At 49.1% G+C, this 20,759-nt stretch overlaps 2 protein-coding genes across 8 annotated transcripts; both read left to right on the top strand.

The window, feature by feature from the left end:
• The first annotated feature begins 93 nt into the window (after window positions 1-93).
• Window positions 94-12,429, top strand: SPMIP6 (sperm microtubule inner protein 6). Of its 6 annotated transcripts, XM_072959232.1 has the most exons (8): window positions 94-207; window positions 305-380; window positions 6,438-6,582; window positions 8,729-8,844; window positions 9,977-10,052; window positions 10,283-10,517; window positions 11,724-11,810; window positions 12,268-12,429. In XM_072959232.1, the coding sequence occupies exons 1-8, from the start codon at window positions 188-190 to the stop codon at window positions 12,371-12,373; spliced, it is 861 nt and encodes a 286-aa protein (XP_072815333.1). In that variant the 5' UTR covers window positions 94-187; the 3' UTR covers window positions 12,374-12,429. The 6 variants fall into 6 exon arrangements, with proteins under 6 accessions (XP_072815333.1, XP_072815332.1, XP_072815335.1 ...); XM_072959231.1 differs by having other exon boundaries at window positions 115-380; XM_072959234.1 differs by having other exon boundaries at window positions 115-380; window positions 10,283-10,512.
• A 1,356-nt stretch (window positions 12,430-13,785) lies between these two features.
• MYORG (myogenesis regulating glycosidase) lies at window positions 13,786-20,759 on the top strand. 2 transcript variants are annotated; one of them, XM_006216809.4, is made up of 2 exons: window positions 13,786-14,016; window positions 16,958-20,759. In XM_006216809.4, exon 2 carries the CDS (start codon window positions 17,025-17,027, stop codon window positions 19,155-19,157), a length of 2,133 nt encoding a protein of 710 aa, XP_006216871.2. In that variant the 5' UTR covers window positions 13,786-14,016; window positions 16,958-17,024; the 3' UTR covers window positions 19,158-20,759. The 2 variants fall into 2 exon arrangements, with proteins under 2 accessions (XP_006216871.2, XP_015105476.2); XM_015249990.3 differs by having other exon boundaries at window positions 13,786-13,938.

A 20,759-nucleotide genomic window follows, 5' to 3' on the forward strand; every position in this document is an offset into this window, starting at 1 on the left:
GGGGCTGAGCCAGATGATATCATAATGGGCAGGGACCATCCTAGAGGAGGAACCAGGGTGGGGTAGGAGCAGGAAGGCTGCTGGGGAGGGAAGCTGAGAGATCCTCCACAGGAGTGGGGCGGAGCAGCTAGGAGCACCTGCTGGGCTAGAGGCGTGGGCTATCTGGGAAAGGGGAGGGTGGTCACTGATGTCTTGCAGGAGCCCTTGGTAGGTAGAGCCCACCACAGCATCCCCTAGACCCCACTATGTTCCTCTTTTCCCATAAGACCAAGACCCCCATCAGCACCTACAGTGACTCCTACAGGGCTCCTACCTCCATCAAGGAGGTCTATAAGGACCCACCTCTGTGGGCCTGGGAAGCCAACAAGTTTGTGACCCTGGTAAGTGGAGAGTTGGGGCTGGGGTTGTGGGGTGGGCAGGCCAGAGTGTATGGCCGTGTATGTCTGGACAGTGTGCGGTTGCCATATGTTTGTAATTATTTGAAGATTTGTGTGTATGTGATTCATTTGCTTAGACATGGAATTTATGATGATACATAAAATAGTAAAAGATCCTGCCCTCATGGTGCCCCCTCCTACTCCACGAGGGTAGGAGATGGGGAGAGATAGATGATAATCAAGAGTTTTATAAATTGTCCAAAATTCTATAACAGAAATAAACTGAGTACTGGAAATGGAAAGTAACTACTTAAATAAAGAAGTGGTAAAAGAGCTCTCTCTCTCAGGGTGACATTGAGCTGACACTGGAAAGATGAAAACTAGCCTGGTGAAGAGCTGAAAGAATAGGGTTCCAGGCAGAGGGATCAGAAAGTGCAAAGGCCCTGGGGCTGCCTGTGGGCTATGCCTATAGTCATGTTTTTATGCATGAGTATCACTCATATGCATGCAAATCTCCTGTGTTTGTACTTGAAGATAGATGGCCAAGTGGGGCTGTGCAGCGTTGGAGAGAAGATCTGTGAGTCTAACTGTGACTCTGCCTAGGGGAGTTTATCCGTGTGTACCATCCAACAAAAACTTTGCCGAGTAGCTACATGTGCCAGGTATACAGGATATACCAATGAAGGGCCAGGCCCTGCCTTTGAGGAGCTCTCAGCAAAAACTGAACAAGGTACGGCTGCCCAGTGTGGAACATGCACCAGCAGAGGTGTGTACTGGTATAAGAGCCAGAAAGGGAAGCTTGTGCCTGGGACTTGAAGGGCAGGTCTACCAAGAGATCCAGGAGGAAGATACTTCAAGCAGAAGAGAAATGTGACAAAGGAAAGCTCAGAGGCAGGGACCCACCGGAAACTGAGAGCGAGAGCAGAGGGAAAGGCCAGCCCTATGGTAAAAGAGGAGCCTGAAGACCACAAAGGCCTCAGTTTATGTTGAGAAATGTGGTCATAATGCTCCAGATTTCTGAGCCTGGGAGTGTCATGCTTGGATTGTGAGTTACGCATTCTGGCCACTGTGGCAGGAGATTGGAGGGGCTGGGGCTGAGGGCAGGAAGCCCGGGGAGGTGATAAAGGATGAGGGAGGAGGCTGTAGGTGGGAAACAAGAAGAGACTGCAGCAGTGGGAAAGGGAATTTGTTGAATAAGAGGGAATTTTTTTAATTTTTATGCTTACAAAATAAATATGTGCTCAATGCAGAAAATGGGGATAACTCAGGGAAGCACAAAGAAAAAAGGCCTATAATCTCCCTACCCCCAAATAACCAGTTAATTTATTATTATATGCCTTTTCAGGAAGAAAGTATTTTTTATGAAGATGGTGTCAGATTGTTTACTAATATTTTGTATCTTGCTTTTTTCACAAAACCATTTATCAAGTACATTTTCCTGTCTCAAAAATATTCTACAATGTAATTTTAATAACTGCGTAGTATTTTATCTTATGAACATGCCATATATTTAAGGAATCTTCTATTACTGGAAATTTAGGTTATTTTGCTAGTACAATTATTCCTGTATATATATCTTTGTATACATCAACTATTCCCTTAGGATAAATTCATAGACATGAAATTGTTGGAAGAAAGTATATGTACATTTTTAAAACTTTGGATATAACTTCAAATTACTATAATAAGGGTTTTAATAATCTACATGCCCACCAGCAAAATATGAGAGTTCCTGCCTGCTTTTCCACACTCAATAGCAGAGAATTTTTAGGAAGGCAATCAATAGATCTTGGTCACCATGTGGATATAAAGAAGAGGGGAGCGATTAGGATGACTCCTGGATTTTGAGCTCTGGAAACTGGAAGAATGGCAGTGCTACCAACTGAGATTTGGAATTGCAGATTAGAGAGAGATTTGGAGTTCATCTGGGGACAAAACTATTCAAAGACTTCCAGGAAAAGACGTCTGGTGGGTAGCAGGATATACTTATTTGAAGAGGAAAGAGGTTTGGGCTACAGACATAGATTTTGAAATCATCAGCATATATATAGATGGTAACTGAAGTCATAGGAGTAAATGAGATTGCCAAAAAAGAGTAAGAAAATGGCCAGAGAAAGGACAGAACGTTGGAGAATATCAGTATTTAAGGGGTAGGTAAAGGAAGAAAAGCCATAAAAGGAGACAGAGTGATAGGAAAATCAAAGAGAAACCGACAAAGACAGCATTATTGGACAAAGCTCAGTGTCAAATGTTGTCGCCACAGAAAGGGATCTCTTGGATGTAGTAACCCTTTGCAATTTGGCCAGACAGCTACAGTGAGTGGAGAGGAATGAAAGTCAGATAGCAGTGGGATTAATAACAAAGGCAAAAGACTTCTGCTTCTGGCAATATGAGGGTCTGGAAACTCTGAAGGGCCCTCCTGCTCCAAAACAACTAGGTCATGCATAAAAATTCACTTTCATTTTGTTTTGGACTATCCTGGAGACAAATGGTAAGTATATTTAGAAGACAGGATTGCCTTGAGGACAAATGCCACTATCACTACTACAAGCAGGAGTTTAAGCTTTAAGCTAGCTGAAAGATGGAGCAATTAAACCTGTAAATTACAAACTGAACCAGAAAGTTCAGTGATCTCTGGCTCCCTGCCCCCCACACACACACACATACACACGCACACAGATGAATGTATATTTTCTATGGTGGAAAATATCTTCAATGTAGGTTTCCAGGTGTCCTTCAGAGTACAGTCAACAAATCTGAGCTCACAATAAGAGATATAAGGAAACAAACCACCATATGACAGAGTCTGCAGAAACAAGAAACAATAGACTTAAACCTCTAAGAACATCAGATATTAGATTAACAGTTAAAGAATACAAAATAATTATGAATTTTTTAAAATAAAACATGAAATCAACAAAACAAGCAAGCAAAAGATTATATTTTTAATAACCCCAGACAAATTTTTAAAAGAAATGAAAAATAAATTTTAGAGATAAAAGATACATGTGTTAGAACCAAAAACTCAATGGATGGGTTTAGGAGCAAATTAGATACAGCTTAAGAGCGTCAGTGAAATGAAAGATAGAGTGAAAGAAATTTCCCAGAACGCAGCACAGAGAGACAGACAGAAAATATGAAAGAAACATTAAGCAATAAGAAAGATAGAAAGAGAGGATCCCACTCAACTACTCCAAGTCCCAGAAGGAAAGAGCAGAAAGGAGAATAGGCATTATCTGAAGAGAAAAAGGCTCTGAATTTTCCACAACTAATGAATCTACAGATTCTTTGGTAACTCACATGAAACTGCACAGTATCAGCTCAAGAGGTGATCTTAAAAACATGCAGAGAGAAATTATTTTCAAAATGTCTTCCCACAACAACAAAAGAAAGATAAAGACATTTACAGGCAAACAAAAACTAAAATATTTACTACCACAATAAAGGAACTTCTAAAGGATATACTTTGGGGAGAAGGAAGATGATCGCAAAAGGAAGGTCTGAGATGCAAGAACGAATGGTGAGCTATAAGAAATTGGTAAATATGAGATAAACTTAAGCAAACTATCTATAGAAAATAATTATAATAATTTTTGATTTGTAAAATTTAAAGAAAGAATAAAAATACTGGAAAACAATATCATGTAAGATGCAAGAATAGGAAAGGAATTTTTGTAAAAACTTTTATTCACAGATGAGAGTTGTGTATATAAAATCTACAAATTATTAGAATAAGAATTTAGAAAGTTGGATGAATAGAAGATTAAAAATGTCAATTGCATTTCTTTACATCAAAAACATATTTAGGAAGCATAATCATAAATACATATATATCATTTTAGCAACAAAGAGTAAAGATAAGTAGAAATAAATCTAACAGTATATATAAAACTATGGCTAGTATTATAAAACTCTGAATACCTAAAAAAAAATACTTAAATAAATGAAAAGGTATAACATGCTCATGGATAGGAAAAGTTACATTAATATTCAATGCAATTCAAGGAGGAAGGGTATAGCTCAAGTTGTAGAGTGTATGCTTAGCATGCTTGAGGTCCAGGGTTCAATCCCCAGTATCTCCTCAAAAAATAAAATAAAACCTAGACACCTCCCCCTGCCAATTTAAAATAAAATAAAATGATACAATAATAAAATATATATATTTTTAAAGATTCAATGCAATTTGGATTAATATCTCAACAGGATTTTTTGAAGAATTTGACCACCTGTTTCTAAAATTTATGGAGAAGAGCAGAGGCCCAAGAATAGCTAAAACACACCTGAAGAAGGAGACTTGCCCAATCAGATATTAATATTTATTACCAAGCTATAAAATTCATGAAACATAGTATTACTGTAGAGATATACAGATTGGATTAAAATAGATCAGAAATGGAGCCACGCATACATGGAAACCATATGCAACAGAGATGACTGAAAGTAAAGCTATGGAAAAGATGTGTCAGGCTTGGGGTGGCATTACAAATCTGTGGGAGCAGAGTACTCGTGGGACAATTGGTTATCCATGTGGACAAAAATAAAATTGATTTCTAATTCACACAAAACCCAAAAAGCAATTCCTGACAGATTAAGACAAATATGAAAAGTAAAAAAGTATAGCTTTTATAAGAATACAGAACATTATCTCCATTATCTTAGAATATGGATAGATTTCTTAAGTCACAAAAGACTATATACGAGATTAATAAATTCAACTATGTTGAAATTAAGAATTCATGTTCATCAAAAAACACCAAGAAGAAAATGAAGATACAAGCCAAAAACTGAGAGACAATATTTACAACGTGTAACTGATAAAGCAACATGTAGAATATATAACTACAGTTCTCTGGGTTAAAAATACTTCCTTCTAAAACCCCTCTAGAACTACAATAAATGGATATTTAAGACATAAATTCATAAGAATAGGAGAAGGAAGGGATGATGGCAACAAAATTTCAGAAGCTGGAAAGTGTAATAGATAAGTAGTAACTAACTTAGCAGATCTGAGAAAGCTAAATCCAAAGCCAGCAGTGGGAAACATACGACATAATTCAACTTAAAACTGCAGAATTTTTGAAAGGCTCAGAAATTGGTAATATTAGGCTTCTCTGGAACCGAAGATGGGACAGGACCAAGGCTAGAACAATAATGACTTGAAAGCTGTTAAGAAACAATTAAAGCCACTAATCATCCCCTGTTCTATTCCATACCATATGGTGACTGCCCGCCTCATCTCTGCAAAAATCAGAAGGCTTATTTTTTGGCAAGGATCTCAGGACTGGGGATATCAGGCCCAGTTAAAGTCGAGGTACTACACTGAAAACAGGTGAACCTCCATATTCTGAATGCTAAAACCTCCGACAGCCCTCTTCTCCACTAGGTTCTCAGAACACTGGGAGCTAGGTCACTACTCTCGGGCCAAAAACTGCAAGAGTCTCTTCTGAAGGATCTGATCAGCCCAAGAGAAAAGATCTAAAGATACTGACAGAGTTTGCAAAAAACAGTCTAGCCAGATCATCCTGCAATGATGCTCATGGTTGACAAAGCCCACCCACGGCTCAAAGCCTCCAATGAGCTTTTAGTCTCCTACTCAAACATGAGCAGACAATCAAAGGTTACAGACATCTGAGGAAAGCCTCAGATGGAAAAACTGACATTTGTGAGTTCTTCTAAATGACTGATTTTGTTTCTGTGTGTGTGTATGAGCATGTCTGAGTGTGTATGTATTGATGTATATCTGCATGTGTGTCTTTGAGTGTATCTGGACACAGATTTATGTGTATGTCTGGACGTGTGTCTGTGTGTGTAAAACTCACTTACTTAGTCATGGGGCCCCTACACCCATATGTAGTATGATTGTGCAGGATCTGCCCACAGAACAAAACCTCAGCTGGGCCCAGAGGATCCAAGAGGCCCTTCAGCTCAGAGGTTTTCAGGGAGTAGGAGCAGCAAAGTCTCATCCTGACCTTCTCAATAGGGGCTAAATCTAGGTCCAGCAGGACGCCAAGGCTGGGGCCTCCGTGCACCTGGCTATCTCTCCCCTCTCCCCTTGCCCAGGGCCTGACTCAGACTGAGCGGCGCCACGTGGATCCTGAAGCCCTGCAGAAGATGGTCAAGTGTGCTGTGCAGGACTACAGCTATAAGGGGTCCATACCAGGCCACCCCTACTTGCCTGAGAAATACTGGCTCTTTCAAGAGGAAGGTAGGGCCTCACCTGTCACCCAACTGTAAGCCCACTCAGTGACCCCAAAACATACCCTTCACCTCAACTCAGTTTGGATCCTGACCTCCACTCTGATCCTATATAAACCTTATCCCCACCCATGACCTGGGCTTCTTCTCTAACCACCCTCATTCCAGCTGGACTCCCAATCACCTGACCTGACCCTAATCTTGACCATGACCCTGGAGGAGGAGATCCAAGCCCTGCCTTCTGGGAGCTCCCAGTCTATGCCAAAGAATGAGAAGAGTTCCAGGTCTTATCCCTGGAGAGAGGGAGGGAGTATTAACCTCCTCCACACCAATCCCCACAAATGTATTCTGGGTGCCACCTCCTCCTATCTTCACAGTGACCCTGTTCCATCAGGTGCCCCTTCTCTTCTGCATCCCTCTGTCCCACCACACCTCTCTCCCCTCAATCTGGAAGCCTTTTCTAATTTCCTCCTGCCTCAAATTTCTCTTGTTCCTCCTCTTCACAGCCAAGATTCTTGGAAATATTGTCTATAGTCACTATCTCTACTTCCTCACTCCTTATGCCTTATGAAACAGTATCTTTCTCACTTGGTTTGGTGTTTATTATCTGTCTCCCTGTACATTCCAAATGAGCCGAGAATCTTGTTTTATTTACAGTTGTGCCACCTCCATCTAGAACAGTGCCAGGCTTCATAAGTATTTGTTGGATGAATTGATGATAAATCTTCATCTCCTACATTCATGTTTAATGTTTATTAAAACTGATCTTGTATGGTTCCAATTACCTCATCCATGGGACTCTTCAGTCTTTACCTAATGAAACCTACTCTGTGCATTTCACTCTGACCACGCTCTGTGCAAACTCCTTCCTTCCTCAACTTCTCTGATGCCTCAAATTCCTGAGTGTCTGGTCTGTTCATTCTGGAAACATGGGGTTCCTCAGGGTGTTGCTCTGAGCCCTCTTCTCTCCTTTTCCTCTCCTGAGACCATTTTGTCTAACCCATATCTTTACTGACAACTCCAAGCCCTTGTTCCTAACCTTGACCTCTCACCAGAATTCCACTCTCCTTTATCTGATTATGGTCAAGTTTACCTGGATGGCCCCAAACACTTTAAACTCAGTATGAAAAACCTACCAACCCAGAACTCCAAATCCTAACACACTGCTCCCCACATACACACTTGCTCTTTCTCTAGGGCTCCTGGACCTCCTTTCCTAATCTCTCACATGTGTTCTTTCAGACTGTTAGTGGGGTGGATCATAGAGAAACTTGTAGGACAGACTTAGGTGCCTGGATGGGTGGAACTTTAGAGGGTTTTAAATAGGGAAATGTTCTGGTCAGATTTTCAGTTATGGTAAGTGCCACAGGTTTCATGTAGAGATTGGACTGTAGGATTTCAAAATGAGGCAGGGAAACCAGTAGGATAATAATAATAATAATAATAATAATAATAATAATAATAATAATAATAATAATAATAATTTCCTATATTCCAGGCATTGTTCTAAGTGTTTTACAAATATTAACTCATTTAAATCTCACAACAACCCAGTGGGGTAGATAGTATCCCCATTTTAAAATTAAGGGAACTGAGACATGGTGAAATTAATTAATTCAGTCAAGGTCACACACAGTTAATACCTGGCCGAGCTGAAATTTAAACCACAGCAGTTTGTCTGCAGAGTCCATTCTATTAACCATGACATGTTGTCTCTCAGTTTAAGCACTGCAGAGATACAGGGGTGGGGGGTGCTGCAGAGATCATGGAGGGGGGCTGGAAGAAGGAATAGATTCAAGTGCTTTTAAGGAGGCAAAATAAGCAAACTTTGGAAATTGGATGTGGAAGATGAGAGGGAGGAATTGGGAGGAGGCTCTGTTTCTAAGGTTTCCAGGTTGGCTGATTCAGAGAGGGTAGTGCCAGGATGAAAAGTGATCAACTCAAAAGATCCAGACCCCACTCAGAAGCTTGCCTTAGATGGGATATGGGCTGCATCTCAGTGTCTAAGACAAGTGTGGGGCCACGCTCGGCTTCTCCGGCCTGAGGGAGATCAGTGAGAGTCCAGCTTTGTGCTGGAGATCAGAGGAGAAACATCTAAGAATAAATAGATAGAATAAAGAGTAACACTGTCTTACGTCTCTACCCCTATGATCAAGCAGACAAATGCAACCCAAACTACCTGTGTGGTAACCAGTATGACACATGGAGGATGGGACCGTACAACCGCACCGGCTGGAACAAATGTACCACATACCTTCACCGGCTGCCTAAGGTATCTACTGTGCACAGCCCAGATGCCTAGGGTCTGGGACACACACCCCCATCCACCCCAAACCACAATGACTGATAGTTCACCATTAGTTCCTCAGCCCTTTCCCACTCACAATGCTCCAATGCTTTTTCCCATTTGTGAGACTAGGGTTTGTATTTTCTAGAAAACAAGGGAGCTCAGGAGTGGAGCTGTGTTGGGCCACTGGGTCCCAATCTTTAGGAACTGGGTCCCCTGAGTCCCAATATCAGCTCGGCTTTGTGGGCACATGGCTGGTGTGCAGTCCTTGGTGAGCTACCTCCCTGAAGCTTGCCACCTGGCTGGTCTGGCCAAGGAGTCAATGATAGGCTGAGTCTACCTGCTCCTCCCTCCCCTCTGTGATGTGAACAAGGACAAAGGGAGGGGAAACAAAGCGATCCAGAGGCAGTGCAGATAGATACAGGGGAGTCTTCCAAGAAGATAGGAAAGAGTCCAGCCGCAGACCCAGGTGTGAAGAAAGCAGGAATCTGAGAGAATCTCAGGCAAGATTAGGGGTTCTTAAATATTTTGGTGGGGGAGATAACTAGGTTTATTTACTTATTTACTTTTAGAGGAGTTACTGGGGGTTGAACCCAGGACCTTGTGCATGCTAAGCATATACTCTACCACTTGAACTATACCCTGCTCCCCAAGAATAGGGTTTTTAACTGTAGGTTGATGATAGACCTTGGGTTGACAGAACCCTTCTGAATTAGAATTCCTCAAGAATCAAAATTTTTTCACCAGTTCCCCAAATGATTCTGATAGTTAGGCAATACTGCAATATTGAAAAACCACTAGTAGAGAGACACGGAGACACCGTTACACAGAGTCAGCTAGACAGAGGTAAATCAAAAGCGAACTCTGAGACAGGGTTGTCAGAGGCCCAGGTCCAGACCTGGTCCACCTACAGCCCACCTCCACCCCTAATCCCTGGTAGGCAGAGTAAACGGCGTTGCCCAGCGACAAGCCCAAACACTCAGGGCAGGAGAGCAGGGGAGCATCTGGAGGGCGGGAGAAGGCGCAGCCAGGGACTGGTCTGGGTGTTCTGGGAAGACCTCCAGAAGGAGGAACTCTCCAGGGTCAGAGCTTGAGGTACCGTGTGTGCCACTTCCAGGAGGCCGGGATGGAGACAGTAGTTCGAGGAATGCCCTTGGTGTACCCTCCTAAGCCGGAGCGACTCAACGCCTACGGTAACGGGTGGTGGGACAGTGGAGGGGAACGGATAGGCCAAAAGGATGGCGGGTAGGGACCCGGGGTAGGGGGTGGAGACCGAGGGCCCTGGAGAGGGTGTAACCCTGTCTCTATCCCTGTTTGTGTCTCCATCTCTTCCTGTCTCTGACTCTGTCTCTTCCCATGACTCTGTGTCATATGACCTTGTGTCTCTGTCTGGGCCGCCCGGGCCCGGGGACCGCGGGCACAGAGCGAGAGGTAGTGGTGAACATGCTGAACTCGCTGTCCCGCAACCAGCCGCTGCCGCAGATCACGCCTCGCTGCGGGTGTGTGGACTCGCTGCCGGGCCGCCTGCCCTTCCAGGGTTATAAAAGCGCTTGCTCGGGCCGCCACTACTGTCTGCGCGGGATGGACTACTGCGTCGCCGGGCCACCGTGCACCGAACGCCGCCTGCGGCCTTTGTGCGCAGAGCAGCCGACTGTAAGGTTCGCGGGGCAGCGCGCGCAGTAGCCGGGCCCCGCCCCTAATCGAGCCCCGCCCCCAGGGCCCCGCCCTACCCGCGTGCTCCAGCCCACCCCACTCTTAGCTCTGCCCTGCCTCTTTGCTGGACCCCACTCCGCCTCCAGCCCGCGGGGCCCCCTTACTGGGCGCCTGCGTATCCGGCCCTCGGGCCCAAGGGTCTGAGCGGACCGCTGAGAAGAGAGAACCTGCACGAAGATTCCCCCGAATTCCCGACCCTGTCCCTCTCCGAATTGCGCTCAAAGTCAACCGGGCTCCTGTACCTCTCCTCCTCCAGAGGGTTTTTTTGAGGAACAACCCCCGTGCACCAGTTACATCCCCTTCCATGCCCACCGGCCAAGCCCCCTACCTGGACACCCGGCCGTGGAGCCGCAGGTTCTAGCTTAGGGAGTGCCATGTGTCCTCAGAACAGTGTCCTCTATTCCTGGGCCTTGGGTCACCGTTGGTAATGGGCAGGGTCATCGCCGGGTTCTAAGAGAGAGAGGAATTGGTGACCGCATTACCAGAGGGGCCCTGGCCTCCTGCGAGGCACCACCTCCGGAGGTAGACAGTCTCGAGTGTTATTGTCGACGAATCTGGGGCCCGAGCGCTCAACAGGCGGCAGCCTTCTTGCACCTGGTGTTAGACAAGGCAGGCCGAGCCTGGGAGAACTCCAATGTCTGCGTCCGTCTAGAGAGCTGTGAAAGGAGGAGGGAGGCCCAGAACCCTGTCACTAACCCCTTGGTGATACCTCTGCCCCTCCCCAGGCTGAGAGCCTGATACATTGTGCGAGACTGGAGTTTATTGCCCAGAAGGGAATGGGGGACAGAGAAATTGCCTAAGCCTCAGAAACGTCGTCTCATCGGTAAGAGCTGGAGTAAGTGCCGTCCCATGGCAGGATCTGGTGGCTCCTAGGTCCTTAGTGACTGGAAACTACCCTCCTCAGAGTCCAGCGGTCTCCACGGCTCAGCCTGGGCGGCAGAAACGAGGCCTTACGGGGAGGGGGACTTCCAGGTGTCTTCCCAGAGACGATGCTTCAATGGGTCTTGAAGGACCAGGAGGCCAGAGGGGAGAATATCCGAACCGTAGGACTGACATCTGAAGCGCAACTGGGAGTCTTGGTCTGGGTTGGGGCATAGAGGGTTATCAAAAGACCCACCCAACTCCATCCTGCCCTCTGCTTCCTCCTCCAGGAGTGTATCGCCCTGCGAGCACCGGGCCGGAATGCAATGTGCTGTTATAACTCCCCCGCCATCGTACTACCCTTGTCCGAACCTTAGGTAAGTCTGGCGCACACACAGGCATATGAGCACACACAGGGAAGCTGTAACCTTGGTGCGGCTGGGGACCGGGGGACTAGTTGGGGTGGGAAACGTCCGCTGCGATGCACTGACTGGAATGTGCCACCAGGGGGCGCCAGTACCACGGGGACATCAGAGCTGGCAACTGAGGACCCCGTGAGGGGGAGTGGAGACGGCATTGAGGGGTTACAGGTTGGCAGTAAAGCTCAAAGTCTAGAGATCAGGGCGTAGGTTCAGGGCTTGAAGTAACAAGTAAGAAGCCAATGTTAGGGAGCAGGGTATTGGGAATAAAAATTTAACAGTAGAATCTGAGGTCAAGAGGTCAGCGTTGGAGCCTGGGGTCAGTATTGGGGACAAAATGTGGGATAAGTTTAGCTTTGAGAATTGGAATCAGAGGTATGAGGGTCCAAAAGGGCTGACTCATCTCTCCCCACAGATGGGACACAAGTCACTTCAAGAAGACCGGTGGCCCCCAGAGAAACAACTATGTGGTCCACCCTGAGTTTGTGTCAGAGACCTATCCTGATTACCACTGCTGGTAGAGCCTGGCCTGGCCGGGCCAAGGGGGCTGAGCAATAAATAAACTCTTCACCCTAAAGGCTGCCTCCTGTGTCCTTACCCAACAGGATCTGGCATTGATGAGACAGTCACTCAGGCCTCTGACAAGATCCCTCAACTAAGATGCAGGCAGTCATCCTACCTGAGCCCTTCCCATCATATCATCTCAGTACTTCCCTTAGGTGACCCACAGTGCCCTCCTGACACATAAGAGTAGACTTATAAGGGAAATGTCCCCCTCCTTTCCATCCCAGAGCCCAAAATAATGGGTCCACCTAGCTGTGCAGGAGGGCCCATCTACCTCTCATCCCAGGAAGGCCCTACAGCTATTTCCCCAATATTCCCCAAACCTAGATGTCCCTTCACCCCTATATCTCAGTGGACCCAGAATCCTTCATTCTGCAGTCAGAGCCATGTCCCTATACCCAAATCTTTTGATCTCTGTTCCCAGAGTCTCCATCACAGCATCCCCAAAAGTCCATGTTCAAGTACTCTTGCTGCCCTCCCCCACCCAAGTTCAAGGTTTCCTAAACATAATTTTGAAAGGTTTCATGATCAAGAAGTTTCAGATTACGAAATAAAGTCCTATTTCTCTGTTCCTGAGGGAGCAAGGAGTGGAGTGTTCTGGAATCTCCAGGATCGCCAGTATTTTTGCACCCCAAGCCTCTTGAGGACAGGGGTATGTCAGGGCATCCCCACATCCTCGCAGCGCGGGCACTTCTAAGGGCTGTCACCAAAGGGAGTGGGTTGAGGTTAGGCCTTGCACAATAGCAGAAGCCAGTCTTCTCAGTCTCCGATCTCAGACACTGCTGGTCTGCTCTGGTGAGAACCGATAGGTTGGGCCTCCCGGCTGGTGGAACTAGACTCCCTCCTTGAGGTCCTCGATTGGATTTGACCTGCATTGAGCTACTGAGACCCTCCTAGAATTCCACTATCCTTTTTCCATGTGGGAAAACTTCTGGAGAGCTAATGAGAGCGTTATACCGAAAAGGCCTCAACCTGCCCAAATCTGCAGGAAGAGGAGTCCCAAGGGCCAGCTTTTCTCCTGCGGCATGCTCCTTCTCATACAATTTAGCCTGGAGGTGCATAAACCTAAACATTCGGCGGCAGCTGCACCTTCCTCCAGAACTACATTTCCCAGCAGGCCTGGGGCAGAGCCCCGCCCGCATGAGGGTAAGCAACTGCCCAGAGGGGGCGGGCCTGCAGGTGGGGGGGAGGAGTCGGAAAGCACCAGGCTGGCTGCTGGCCTGAGCCGCCCGGAGCTGGGCGTAGAGCGCTGGAGGAAGGTAGGGGCTAAGAGGCGTGGCCTCAGGTCCGCGTGACAATGTGGGAGGATGGTCGGGAGCCAGGGGCGGAGCAGGACTCTGAGACCCGAGGCGAGACAGAACGGCCGGGGCGTGGCCGAGCAGCCAGGGGGCGGAGCCCGAGGAGGGACTCAGCTGTCCCCAGCTAGGCAGCGACCCGCGCTGCGCCGTGGCAGCTCAACTTCGGCTAGCTTGGAGGGGATCTGCGGGAGACTCCCTTCACCCCCACTTCTGGGGTCACTGCCGTGAGTGAGCCCAGAGGGAAGACCTTGGGAGGGTTGCTGAGGGAGAACATTTCCTGAACTTTTCGCTCCTATAGATGAGTAAGTGGGGCAAGCCTGGACACCTGGGCCCCTTCCTCTGGCCGTGGTTCCCAGCGGGCGGCCGGCCCTTTGACCTCAGTCTGTCCCTTCGGACATTATAGCTGTAGCGCTGGGGGTTGGTGTGGAGTATTCTAGGCTATAGGCGCAGTCACTCGATAGACCCGGATCCCGTCGCTGGGCAGGACAGGGAGCTGGGCCAGATCGAGTTGCCTTTTACATTTCCACCCACTACCCTACCCCCGGGGACTGTGTTCGACAAACGACTGAACAAGGAATGACCTCCCCTCAGTTGGGCTGGGCCCAGCCCTCCTCATTAGATCTGGCCAGGGACTGGCAGCCAAGACTGAGGTTGAGTGTCAAGCAGGGAGAGGCTTGGCTAGGGCAAACCCCACCTGCCAGCACTAGCCTGTGGTTGGGCAGTGGCGGAGGCGGCAGATTACAGAGGTCTCTAGCACTACCGTTAACACGGGAACCACAATTCCTCCCCCACAGCTCCGGTACCAGATGCCATTAAAATTGCCACTTCCTACCCACAAGTAGCCTTCCTGGAGCAAGAAGCAGCACTAGCCCTTGGGAAGATAGGCCTCACCATGTCCACACCAGCCTGGTGGAAGCCTGTCCCATCTTCTTGGCCACAAAGCTCCTTTCTTCTGCTACATTCAAATAGCCAGTCAGATCATCATCTCCCATTCCTAAAACTTACACTGTGGAGGATTAAGCTGAGATTTTGGATTCAGGCAACCTTGCTACTGGGGTGACTTCAAACAAGTTCCTTTTTCTGTTTGGGCCACTGTTTCCTCATCTGTAAAATGGGCACAGCAGTTATGCCTCCCGTTCAGCATTAAGGTTAGGGTTGGATGTTGTGGCGGCATTAGGGGGACCAGCACAGGCCCTGTGGGTTCTTGTCCTTCAGAAAAGAGCTTCAGAATCCTAGAAGAGTATCAGAACCTAAGTGTTCAAAAAGGCTTTTGAGATCACCTTAGTGACCATCCAAGGGTCATGAGAAGGGCTGATTCAATATGAAAGTTTTGAGTAAATGTACAGCAGGTCTGGCCTGGGCCACCTAAGGCCTTCTTTGGCCTTCAGCTTAAGGCCATCAGCTAAAGGGTACTGCATGCATTCTTCAGGAGGGATTTTCTAACCTGTACCTAGTTGGATGGAGGAGTTTTGAAGCCTAGGTTGTTTGGGATAAGAGGAGGGAAATAAAAGGCTATTATTCTAAACCAGCTGAAACTGACCAGTTTAGAGAGTTGCGGGGAGGGAACTCAGAGAATAAGGTCCTGAGATAGCACCTCCCTGGAGGAGGGGCATTGTGGAGAGCTGTATATTGACATCTGGGATCAAAATTCTGACCTGCACTGGGCATTCTTGATAGTCTCATGGGAGAAGTCAGGGAGGCAAGAAACCTGAGCAGTTCTGGTATCTCCTTGGAAGTCGCTGGGGACTTGGAAACAGCCACTGGCATCTGGGAGGAGTCTAATTACTATTTGCTAGTCTCCCTCTCTCCCTCCCCCAAGCTGGAGCAGGTGAGCAGCTGGCTGGCTGGCAGTGTACATGTCTGTGTATACACCTGGCTGGTGCTGTTTCTTTGTTGGACTCTGCCCTGAGGGCTGGGACAAGAAGAGCCAGTAGCCTTGAAAAGCAGATTGGGACACAGACCTCCTCCCAAGTCTGTGTTTCTCTGCAGTCATATCTGAATGTTTAGCAAACAGTGTGTAAGAGTGTATATGTGGAGTAGGGGGTGTCTGATCCCCAGAGAGCTGGTAGGTAGAGCAGAGAAGTTGGCCCAAGAGAGGTGGGTGAAATTTTCTAAAGCAGGTGGCCTGAAGGATTGAGGTTAGGAAAGGAATGAGCTTGGTAGTCGTAGGATAGGCATGGCTAGAGTGGAATCAGAAGGACAGGTAAGGTCATGTTATGCTTTGAGCCTCAATTGCAAAGCTTACACTTCTGAACTTCATCATGGGGGTCGTCAGCAGCTCCCTAAACTAGGAGAGATGTAGTCTGATAAGTGCTTTAGAAAGATCACTATGGTTGCTGTGAGCCTAAGGCATTAGGGGAAAAGAAGTTGAAAGCAGTGAGGCCTCTTGGGGATGTGCTGCAAAGATACAAGGGAGAAATGGCAGTGCTCTAACTAGGGTAGGGGCAACAGGACAGTGGGTAAAAACAAAGCCAGGAGATAGATAGCTGGCTGACAGATATGGTAACAGAGAGCAGAGCAGGAAGGTGAGCAGGGAAATGGATTTGGTGATCGATGGCTGAGAGCAGGGTGGAGTTTGAGAGCAAAGAAAGGGAGATCTGAGAAGCCACCACAGCCCCCATGCTAGGCTCCTGACCCCAGTCCTAATGTCCAAACCCAATCCTGCCCCTCTACAAACCAGGCCCTAGGACTGAGTCTGGCTTTGAGTATCTTCTCTATCTCCAGATTTAATATGGCTTCTGACTCAAGGTTAAATTCCATGCCTGAACTGTTCCCCTTTCTCTCTCCTCTTCCCCTCTGGGGACTACTGCTCTGTTAAAGGTCTCAGGGAGCTGGATGGTTTATCTTCCCTCTCCTACCATGGCCACATCTCTAGGAAACCAGACTCTTTCCAGGTGCCTCTCCTTCTCTTCAGCCTGAACTGCCCCAATGTATGATCCATGATTAATTCTGTGATCCTGGACAGCTCCCTGACCCTGTCTGGGTTTGTTCCTCTACCAGGAAAACAGGGATGCATGCAATCTGTCCCTCCTGCTTCAGAGTCCTGACTAATTTTGGCAAGCAGAGGGGCCCATGAGAAAGGGTAGGTAAGATGCAGACAGAACATCCTGGTAAGAGTCTAGCCCTTACACCCGAGTATACACCTTCCCAAAATATACACCGCTTCTTTCTTGCTGCAGCAAATGGAAATACTATGGAATGAGAAAGCTCAGTTCCACCTCTCTCTTCCCCTTCCTGACTCAGGCAGGCCAGGTTCAGATGGGCTTTGTCAGGTGGCCGTACTGCCAGCTTCTTCCTTAACTGGGGGCTGATGCCCCAGAACACTCAGGAGAAGAGCCAGGCCTATCCCCGCCGCCACACAAGTCGTAGGAGCCCCGAGGCCGTTGCAGCCACAGCCATGTACACCTTCCTGCCTGACAATTTCTCGCCTACCAAGCCCAAGCCGTCCAAAGATCTGAAGCCCCTGCTGGGTTCCGCAGTACTGGGGCTGCTGCTGGTGTTGGCTGCGATCGTAGCCTGGTGCTACTACAGTGCCTCTCTACGCAAGGCAGAACGCCTGCGTGCCGAGCTGCTGGACCTCAAAAGCGGTGGCTTCTCCATCCGCAACCAAAAGGGCGAGCAGGTCTTCCGCCTGGCCTTCCGCTCAGGCGCGCTGGACCTTGACTCCTGCAGCCGCGACGGCGCACGGCTCGGCTGCTCTCGCACTGCCGACGCGCGCCCGCTGCACTTCTTCATCCAGACTGTGAGGCCCAAGGATACAGTCATGTGCTACCGCGTGCGCTGGGAGGAGGCTGAGCCCGGGCGTGCTGTGGAGCACGCCATGTTCCTGGGCGACGCGGGGGCGCACTGGTACGGTGGCGCAGAGATGAAGACCCAGCACTGGCCCATTCGCCTGGACGGCCAGCAGGAGCCACAGCCCTTCGTCACCAGCGACGTGTACTCCTCCAACGCCGCATTTGGAGGCATCCTCGAGCGCTACTGGCTGTCTTCGCGCGCAGCTGCCATCAAGGTCAATGACTCAGTGCCCTTTCACCTGGGCTGGAACGGCACGGAGCGCTCTTTGCGGCTGCAGGCGCGCTACCACGACACGCCCTACAAGCCGCCTGCTGGCCGCTCAGCTGCGCCAGAACTCAGCTATCGCGTGTGTGTCGGCTCAGATGTCACTTCCATCCACAAGTACATGGTGCGGCGCTATTTCAACAAGCCGTCGAGGGTGCCAGCACCCGAGGCCTTCCGGGACCCCATTTGGTCCACCTGGGTGCTGTACGGGCGCGCGGTGGACCAAGACAAGGTGCAGCGTTTCGCCCAGCAGATCCGCCAGCACCGCTTCAACAGCAGCCACCTGGAAATCGACGACATGTACACACCTGCCTATGGCGACTTCGACTTCGACGAGGCCAAGTTTCCCAACGCCAGTGACATGTTCCGCCGCCTGCGCGATGCCGGCTTTCGCGTCACACTCTGGGTGCACCCATTTGTCAATTACAACTCGTCGCGCTTTGGCGAAGGCGTGGAGCGCGAGCTGTTTGTGCGTGAACCCACGGGCCGGCTGCCTGCGCTGGTGCGCTGGTGGAATGGCATCGGCGCTGTTCTCGACTTCACGCGCCCAGAGGCCCGCGACTGGTTCCAGGGGCACCTGCGGCGACTGCGCTCACGCTACGCCGTGGCCTCCTTCAAGTTCGATGCGGGCGAGGTCAGCTACTTGCCGCGGGACTTCAGCACCTACAGGCCTCTGTCTGACCCCAACATATGGAGTCGGCGCTACACCGAAATGGCGCTGCCCTTCTTTTCACTGGCCGAGGTCCGCGTGGGCTACCAGTCACAGAACATCTCGTGCTTCTTCCGTCTGGTGGACCGCGACTCCGTGTGGGGCTATGATCTGGGGCTGCGCTCTCTGATCCCTGCCGTGCTCACCGTAAGCATGCTGGGTTACCCGTTCATCCTGCCGGATATGGTGGGGGGCAACGCGGTGCCAGAGCGCACAGCGAGCGGCAGCGATGTGCCGGATCGCGAACTGTACGTGCGCTGGCTGGAGGTGGCCGCCTTCATGCCAGCTATGCAGTTCTCTGTTCCACCTTGGCGGTACGACGCCGAAGTGGTGGCCATTGCGCACAAGTTCACCGCACTGAGGGCCTCGCTGGTGGCGCCGCTGTTGCTTGAGCTGGCTGGTGAGGTCACTGACACAGGCGACCCCATCGTGCGCCCCCTCTGGTGGATCGCACCTGACGATGAGACGGCGCACCGCATCGACTCACAGTTCCTTATCGGAGACACGCTGCTCGTGGCACCAGTACTGGAGCCCGGCAAGCAGGAGCGGGACGTGTACCTGCCCGCAGGCAAGTGGCGCAGCTATAAGGGTGAGCTTTTCGACAAGACGCCAGTGCTGCTCACGGATTACCCCGTCGACCTAGACGAGGTCGCCTACTTTATCTGGGTGTCCTGACCCTGCGCAGGACCCAGGAGCCCCACAGCCCTAACGCAGTCTTCGCGTAGACCTTTAATCCTCCATCACAGCCATACCGTATATCCGCAGGAAGTCCCCACCTCGGTGCCACCCACTAAGTGGGTACCATAAGTGTGCTGGGGCCAGCTCCAGTAGGACCCGGGGAGGAGACGCTGAAGTGACTTCCCACTGCAATGCACGGAGTTTCCCTCCACTCCAGTCTACAGAAACCCTTTCCCTGGGGTAAGGGTAAGAGAGCTCAGAGGAAAAAGTCAGCTCTCTTCCTGTTAAACATGGTTGGGTTTTAAAAGCACAAAGAGAAACCTCACCCTCCATCTTGGCCTAAGTAGCCAACTCTGTCCTTCTGATGTGGTGACTGGATCCTCTTTCTGATCCCAAAATAGCCCCCTGCCACTCTTAGAAAGGGCACATTCTTGGTGTTGGAAGCAAAGCCCTGAGTTCCAAGCACTGGCGTGAACTATGGCTGACCTGTTCCCACCGCAGCTGGTGAGAAGGAATGGAGGTACTTGGTCAACTGACGGGGAGGCAGGAGGCCCCTCCCAGAGGACAGGGGGACTGGGCTGAGCACAGAGCCATTATCGTTGTCCCTCATTTGTAAAGAGACTCCTGACACTGCACTTACCCATCTGTACACACATGGTTCAGCCCTGGGCCAGGGCCACTGCCTGATGGGCAAAGACTTGCAAGGGCATGTAGGCTGGACTTGGTGCCTTAACTTAAGAACCTGTGTGTGTGTGTGTGTGTGTGTTTGCGTGTATGTGTGTGTGTGTGTGAGAGAGAGAGAGAGAGAGACAGAGACAGAGAGAGGGAGGGAGGGAAAGAGAGAGAGGCATCATGTGTACCTGGATCTATGGAATGAACATAGTACCTCAGAGGCTGCATAAGCCTGCAGGGGCAGGGAGCAGATATGAGGGTTTGATTATTGAGCTGGCCCCTTCCTAGGTGATGTCCATGGGACTCTAGTAGGAAATAAACAGCCCTTTACAGATTCCTCGGCTGCCTCGCTCTCTGCACTCGTGGCAGAAGTATGGCTTAAAAGGGAGTGATGTTCTTATTCTGGTGGTGGTATGCACACAAACTACCACACAGTTGATACCTATAAATATACATACAGAGTAAGATCTTTCATTTCAGCCATTTTCCCTTTCTAAGAAGAGCAGCCTTAGCCAGAGTGAGTTCTTTCTGACTTTGCAGCTCAGTCTGGGGAAGGAGTGGTTTGCCAGAGGGGGAAGGTGGGAAACAGGGCAAGGTTCAGCTTCCCTCATTAGCTTGGACAGCAGAATCAGTCCCTTACCCCCTAGAGAATGCATCTCTTTGCCCGCTCCTCCACCTCCTCTATCTTCTCAGTGTGAAGAATGCTAATGAAAGTTTAAGGGCACTCACCAAGATAACTCTACCACTCATCTCAAGCTGTGTGGCCTTGAGTAAGCTGCTTAACCTTGTTGAGCCTCAGTTTCCTCATATGTAAAATGGTGATAATAATGCCTACCTCCCAGGTTGTTGTGGGAATTATAAACATAGATGTATGTAAAGTGCCTGGCACAAGTAGGTGCTCAATAAAAGTTAGTTATTATAATAGTA

The sequence above is a fragment of the Vicugna pacos genome, chromosome 4 (genome assembly GCF_048564905.1).
Source record: "Vicugna pacos chromosome 4, VicPac4, whole genome shotgun sequence".
NCBI classification, from domain to species: domain Eukaryota; kingdom Metazoa; phylum Chordata; class Mammalia; order Artiodactyla; family Camelidae; genus Vicugna; species Vicugna pacos.

Coding starts and splice junctions, on each gene's coding strand:
- MYORG (XM_006216809.4), top strand. CDS start 17,025: ATGCCCCAGAACACTCAGGAGAAGAGCCAGGCCTATCCCCGCCGCCAC.
- SPMIP6 (XM_072959231.1), top strand. CDS start 246: ATGTTCCTCTTTTCCCATAAGACCAAGACCCCCATCAGCACCTACAGT. Junction 8,845..9,976: donor ACCTTCACCGGCTGCCTAAG/GTATCTACTGTG, acceptor TGCCACTTCCAG/GAGGCCGGGATGGAGACAGT. Junction 11,811..12,267: donor TACCCTTGTCCGAACCTTAG/GTAAGTCTGGCG, acceptor CTCTCCCCACAG/ATGGGACACAAGTCACTTCA.